The sequence below is a fragment of the Meleagris gallopavo genome, chromosome 1 (genome assembly GCF_000146605.3).
Source record: "Meleagris gallopavo isolate NT-WF06-2002-E0010 breed Aviagen turkey brand Nicholas breeding stock chromosome 1, Turkey_5.1, whole genome shotgun sequence".
Classification (NCBI taxonomy): Eukaryota; Metazoa; Chordata; class Aves; order Galliformes; family Phasianidae; genus Meleagris; species Meleagris gallopavo.
Genome location: NC_015011.2, coordinates 140092347 through 140099809, shown reverse-complemented (window position 1 = coordinate 140099809; position 7463 = coordinate 140092347). Strand labels below are relative to the sequence as shown.

The 7463-nt window shown below is 35.5% G+C and overlaps 1 protein-coding gene across 1 annotated transcript in view; it reads right to left on the bottom strand.

Annotated features, from left to right (window-relative positions):
• Positions 1-455: 455 nt before the first annotated feature.
• LOC100551447 (arginine and glutamate-rich protein 1) overlaps positions 456-7463 on the bottom strand; it is a 9149-nt gene continuing 2141 nt past the window's right edge. Inside the window, exons 2-4 of the mRNA XM_019612043.2 lie at positions 5708-5989; positions 3290-3373; positions 456-2235 (exon numbers count right to left, since the gene is read on the bottom strand). Of these exons, the coding sequence (XP_019467588.1) occupies positions 2071-2235; positions 3290-3373; positions 5708-5989 (531 nt within the window). The 3' untranslated portion in view covers positions 456-2070. The remainder of the gene's footprint in view (positions 2236-3289; positions 3374-5707; positions 5990-7463) is intronic.

The window sequence follows — 7463 nt, the reverse complement described above, 5'->3', positions numbered from 1 at the left end:
TAAAGAAATACAGGTAGGAAGTTGTGGAATGGATTAATTCTAATTAAAACATTTTGTCCACACAGTAGTCCTAGAACTGTGAACGGAAATAACCTTCCAAAATTTAAGTCTACTTGATTTTAAGCATAAAGAACAAACACTACTTTTTAACAGAAAACCAGAGACTTAAAACAAAAATTCCTAACAACTGCATGTATGACAATGTAGCTTCTTGCTTTCAGAAGAGGAAACAAAAATGCATAGGTCTGTTTGAGTATCCACTTTTAATAGCTTGTTTCTCTTAAGGGAACAGGGGTTGTTTTGTTTTAGAAATACAGGTATCAGTTGAGCTTTAAATACAGCCTGCTCCTGCCAACAGGTCACGTACATGATTTATTTGGTTTCCGCCTTTGTTTTTATGCATTAAGAAACCTTCAGCCTTCTTTTGTAATACAATATATAGAGACAAATGTGAGTACAGTTGAAGTGTAGATATTTTACTGTCTTTGCATTTTTCTTGACATAGTGGACAAAGTGATACACATCCATCTACCCCAAAGCCCAGGTTTCATACAAAGCATGTTGAATGCTGCTGTCAGTGACACACTCAACTTGCTTTACATTTCATTTGGCAAATCCACAGAAACAGATCCGTAGAGAATATCAGGAATTATTTCCATCTTTATCCAGCAACGTTCAAATGCAGGCAACTACTGATTTCTTTCATTTTATGTATACTACAGATGTTACATACTGGTAGAAGTTTCAGAGGTGGACAAGCTATAGTAATTCAGGTTCTGGTAAAAGAGTTGTATACAAAAAGGGGATTTTTTAATATAATTTTCAATCTATTGTTTCATTTTTCAAAATAGTGGATAACATTCAAGATCTTGTACACGAGCTTGCATTTGCAGTCTGCTAAAACAATTTATTTAAACAGAATCTTAGTTTCTGCTTTCCTTTTGGGGAAAAAAACCCTTCAATTTCTAAATCCTTTAGGATCTGACTCATTATACGGTAATGATATTAACTTATAGCAGTATACTATTTTATGAGGTAAACTGAAGGGGATTCGATATTTAGGTATTGGTGTAGGTGCAATAAGCCATACAGCTGTTTAAACATGATAATACGGCTGAAATAAGTATCTGTCAGAAGGAAGAAACACAACAAAACCAACGTTCATGAAAACAGCAGCAGCCATCAAAAACATTCACAACTGCAGGGATTTTTTTACTGTGTGTAATTTTGCATTGTAAGTAGGAGAAGCCACAATAGTTTAAAGCTAAATTAAAAATATACCACTATAGTCTTGCATTTAATAAGGTGAATTGTCATTCTTATAGCTGTTTATAGAAGTGTACTAAAAAAATTTACTTAAACATATGAATTTAAGACTTTCACTTTATTCAGCAAATTGGTTTATTTACACAATGGGGAACGCTGGTTGAATGCTGTCAATGTAATAAAAACAAATCTAACAGAGACAATACTGAACTCTCCCTATGTATTCATAGCAGAAATGACAAACTATTTCCTTACCTGTATCAGGAACATCAAGCGCAACAATGGGACAGTATCATAGGACACTGATTTAACAATAAGCCACAGAGGTCCAGTAATACCATGGCAATTTACTCATGTATTCACTGACTTTTAAAAAAAATAATTAAGAGTCAGCAATACCCAGTATAAAGTTCTGTCAATTATCAGAGTCAAACTCTGATCAGTAGGTCTGTAAAACCTTATCAGATCATTCACAATTCATAGTGGCCTGATATGCTTCAGACCACTAATACAGAAACAATGTATGAGAACTGTTCTCTAAAAGGCAACAATGATCTGATAAGGGTTTACCTTAATGGAGTTTAAAAAAAATTAAGAATTGCAGAGCACAGCCCCTATTAGAACAAGCTAACTTTCCAGATTTTCAAAAAAAAAAAAATAAAAAGACAAAAAAAAAGAGAAAAAAAAACAAACACTTCAACATGAAGCTACCATACAAAGTTTTTTTTGTTGGTGATGTTTTTTTTTGTTTTGTTTTTTAAATGTTTTTTTTTTTTTCTTCTTGTAAGAGTTCAGAGTTGCATTTTAATCTTGGCTCTTTAGTGAGAAGGACAGTTTTGGCCTAGACTTTCCTTTGCCCAAGATAATTTTTTGCTCTTCCTTTTGCTGACGTTGCCTCTCTTGTTCTAGTTTCATCCTCTCCTCATGAATCTTTCTTTGTTCTTCAACAATTTTCAATTGTTCTTCAGCCTATGTATGAAAATGACAGAATTTAGGCCAGCATATTTAGCAGTCATAAAAGCAATTTAAAAGTCTGCAACCAATTCCACATATTGGTGCGAGCATCTACCTGAGCTAGATGGCATAGTCAGTTTCAATGAACTATTTAAAAAATGGTGACATTAAATAAATGCAGGAGAAGAGCCAAAACTTTTTTTTCTTTTTAAACAGATTTACAGCTAACATATCAGAATCTTGAATGCTTACTTGAAATATTTTTCAGCACTGTTTTGCAAACAATGTATTACATGTTAATTAAGGAAGTCAGCGTATAGAGAAATTTGGCTGACACCTGTCAGATCAGATAAAGTCAGTATGTAATGAAATAACAGACCTTCAACAAAGGTCTCCCACCTCCAAGACCCTCCTAATTCAAAGCAATTTCGACTTGATTTTTAACAAGTCTGTCCTTACACTGACTTACAATCCTCACAACTCTTCCAATATTCTCCTAACAGGTGCTTATTTTGTTCATTACACCATTTAACAACGTAAACTTTATCATGAGGTGATTAGAACCAGCTAAGCCACACACATTATCATGAGGCAAGAACTCGTTTCAATCAGTTTGCATATCAACATAATTGACTTTTGTAACTTTCAAGTCTTAAACTTCTACTCAAAGTCCCGCTCAGCAACTGTGCATCAATATGATAAAAGTCTCAAATCCAGTTTACACTTGTCCTGCTCAGTGAGAAAAATTAAGTCATTTTTTTTTGCAAGTTGAACGTCTTTACTAACTTACTTCATCCTTCCCTGTGAGATACAAAAACACATTTAATTCTAAAAGTAGCAATTCTGGTCTAAATTAACAAAGCACTAGAGCAATTTTTTCAGACTACTGTTACTGCTAAAGATCTGGTTAGTTATGCTCGAGGGAAGGAGAGCAACGGTACTGCTGACATAGCCAGCAATAGGTAAGTTAAATTCTAAAAAGCACTGATTTGCTTATTTTAATACTGTTGCAAATCAGGCAGAGGGACCTGTATTCCCCTACAAAACTGTCAACTACATCTTTACATACCAGTTTAGCTTGTGCTTCCGCAATTTTTCGATTATTCTCTTCTAGTATTCGTTCTAGTTCCTCACGCTTTGCACGCTCTTCTTCCTAAAGGGGAGGACAGGGTAAGATGTTAGTAAAGTAAAACATTCATCTCTGCACTTTCACTAATCTTTCTCAGAATTCTTTTGTGAACTGACTTAAAGTGGTAGCTTTACAGCCACCTATTTTGTCTCACAACGGTAAATTGTGCAGCCACTAAAAATCGGTCTCATCTCTAATACTAAATTTATATCATCCCGCCCAGTCCAAACAGCAACCAACTAAACCCTCCCTAATCACAGAATCCTGACAATTTATTACTACAACTTTAATATCACACAAATCAACAAGGACAACTACAAAAACTGGAAAGTATTTACCAAATTAAAAGTAATATATAAAATATAAATAAAGTGAATAGTTTGTCTCACCAATTAAGTATACCTACGTATTCTTTACCTATACTCCTTTAATCAGCATTAAAAGTTGAATATTTACTGTCTTGTCCAGTGTCCTGCAGAGTGTGCTCCTCGGCTGCCATACGCGCCAGCTTCCTCTTTAAAATGATTTGTACTGTTAGCTTGGCAATACCTGCATCAGCAGCTCAACCATTTATAAAGAAACAACATACAAGGAAGGCTGAGCTGAGGAATGCAGATGTTTATGATAGGAAGGAACAAAAATATGTAAATCATTCCTAAGGCAAACAATTAATAAGAAAAATACATTTACTGTTAGTGGAAAATACAAATGGTAATCCATACTTCGTGGAGCTATGGGCTTCCTTCATGGGGAGAATGGACTTTACATTCAATATTTTGACAATTTTAAGACAGTTGAAACTGTCATTAGCAGTCTGAACTTGGAATTCAGGAATCCAGGGAAGGCAAGATCAGGAAATAAAGCCTTGTAATTGTTGTTTTCTTGGTGAATTTTATGGAACTCTGTTATGCAACCCATAAATATGAAGACTGCGTGAAAGATTTTGAGGTGTTTCAGTTCACATAATATATATTCAAATTATTTTAATATTTGGAAGACTTAAAGTAAGCCAGAGGTTTATGTCTGTGTAAGAAAAAAAAGTTAATATGAACAAAGCAAGCATACGAAGAGAAAACTTCTTACTATGACTAGTAACCAGCTACTAGCTAGCACACTCCACTCCAGGCATAGACGTTTATTCTGCACTGCAAAGAACTGATGGGGCTTCTCTGCGTCATACTGAATGTAACAAAAATACTTTAAAAAAAGTCATAAATATGATTAAATAAAAACCTATACAAAGCATTTGCTGAGCATACACATCTAAATTCAATTTCAATTCCTTTATAAGTAAGGTCTGGATTTACAGAACAAGTATAATTTAATATCCCTAATACTTGTTATAACTGAGAGACTTCTGTTTTAAATTTTAAAGATGTTTGTGACAGACAAGTCATATTTAGTATGAAGATAAAGCTTCAACACTACTGTATTTCCTTTTGTAAGCCAATCAAAACATTAATTTAAGATAAACAGTAAAGAAGGTGTGAAGTGAAAAAAGATTTGATACTCATGACTGCTTAGCGCAAATTTTCTTCAAAATTTAAAATTTGTCCTGACATTTCTGGATCCTGGAATGATTGGTGCAGGCAGGCATCAAAGCCCTTAGTAGCAAATTACTGTCTCACAGAAAGACATTTTCAGCTTCTGCTCCAGCTGCTGATTCGAAAAAAAAAGAAAAAACCACCAAAAAAACCCAAGTCACATGTTCAGCTTGACTTGACTTCAGACAAGGGCAATCTGCTCTTTCATTAACTTCTAGGGAAAAAAGGAATTGTTAGTAGTTATTAAAAATGGATATAATGATTTGGACATAGATCCTTCATGAAGACGTGGATGGGCTTATGCTCGAAGTCCCAGCATTAGTCCAATGTACGCTCAAAGAAAATGTTTCAAAAGAAGAGTAAGAAACCTATTTGTTAAAGACAGGTACTGCAGCTCAGTGCTGGACCCTGCTCTTTGCCTGACTGAAGGCAAAAGCCTCTTACAGTCTAGGTAAACAAAATGAAACAAATGAAGGATACACAATTACAGATTTTTTAATACCCTTCCCCAGAAAAGAAAGGACCGTTGATAAATCCTGCAGCCATGGCAAAAGTTTCAAACAATACTGAAATATGTAGGTCAGTTCCATTAAAAATCAAGTATCCTTGTTCAGGTTTTAGGAGAATAACTGTTTAAGTATCAGTGAGCTCCTCTGAATAGGCTAAAAATTAAGTTTCGCAGCAATGAAAGTTTATACGAGAAGGGAATTAGATTTGTTGTATTCCATCTCTTTCTGAACCGAACAGGAGGCACAAACCGACACTGAAAGTTTTGCCATGGACTGTCTCTACTTTCCAAACGACCGAGCGTTACCTCTCTGGCTTTTTGTGCTGCAAGTTCAGCTTGTCGCTGTCGCTCGAGTTCTTCGAGCAACTGTTTTTCCATGATGCGCTTAGCCTCCTCCACCCTGCGGAGAACCTCTCGCTCAATCTCATCCTTCCGTTTCTCCAACTCTTCTTCCACTCTTTTAGCCACAAGCTCTTCCACTCTTCGAGCAGTTTCTTCCTCTATTAGTTTCTCTTCGATTTCTTGTTGACGACTAGAAAATGCAAATGTGAAGATAAACTTAAAAATCAATAAAAATGGTTGCGCTGACTAATACATACAAAGCACCAACCACACTACTGAATCAACTTTTAGTAGTTTTATGCTATACACACAGCTATGTGTATAGGCCAGGTATTTCAATAATTTCAACCTACACTGAAAGGTGCATTGAAATGAACATTCAGGCAACCATAAGGACCGTTAAGAACATATCATATTTAGCATCTCTCTGTATCTCAAGACATTAAGCTTCTCTCAGCTTAATCAAGTACTTCTTGATACAAAAAAACATCAATTCACATGAAAAAAAAAAAAAAAGACACCTCATCAAAACTTGGTCATCCTTCACCCTTAATTTTATACAAAGTAAAGTAATCTGACCCTGTAAAGACTTGTCTTCAAACCTCTATCAAACAAAACAGACTAGTTTGGCAACAAACTAAACAGAAGCAATACAAGTTATAAATCTAATATTTTAGTAAGAATGTATGGTGTAGTTTTTGTCATTCAACACCAATTTAACATCGAATTCAGCACCAATAACATCAACATTTAACATCGAATTTCAAATTTTTTAGTTCTCCTTTGTTTCCCAGTATGCCAAATACTGCCCCATCTGAAGTATTGCATTCAGGCCTGGAGCAGCACAAGAAAGACATGGAGCTTGTGGAACAGGCCAGAGGAGGACCACTAAGATGATCAGAGGGCTGGAGCACCTCTCCTATGAGGAAACATTGAAGGAACTGGGCTGGTTTAGCTTGGAGAAGGTTCCAGAGAGACCTCATTGGGGCCTTCCAATACTTGAAAGGAGCATATAAACAGGAGGAGGAACAGCTGTTTACAAGGGTGGACAGTGATAGGACAAGGCGGAATGGTCTTAAACTGAGGCAGGGGAGGTTTAGGTTAGATATTAGGAGGAAGTTTTTCCACACAGAGGGTGGTGGGTGACACACTGGAACAGGTTGCCCAAGGAGGTTGTGGATGCCCCATCCCTGGAGGCAATCAAAGCCTGGCTGGATGTGGCTCTGGACAGTCTGGTCTAGCGGTTGTCAACTCTGCACATAGCAGGGGGGTTGAAACTAGATGATCATTGTGGTCCTTTTCAACTCAGGCAATTCTATGAAATAAATTCTTATAGCTGTTACAGCTTTCCATGTTCTGATTTTTGGAAGTATTTTCCAATGTCACCTTTTACTTTTGCTTTGAGGCAGCATTAAGCCTGATCAGTACTTAACTTTTCATTAAAAACAAAAAAGAACAAAAAACAAAATAAAATTAAAAAAAAAAATCAAAATGATTAGGTCAATTCCCAGGTTTATTACCAAATGAAGAAAGAAAATCTTCTAGGTAGTAACCAATTATGTATGACAATTAGATACCCAAGAATTAACTACACTATTTTTTTTGTTCTAATACAAAGTGAATAATATATAGCTGTACTTCATATGGTACTATTTCTTTAGGACGCTTATAGGATTTAGGGAAAGAGCTGTTCTTTTTTTTCTTTTTTTTTTTTAAACCT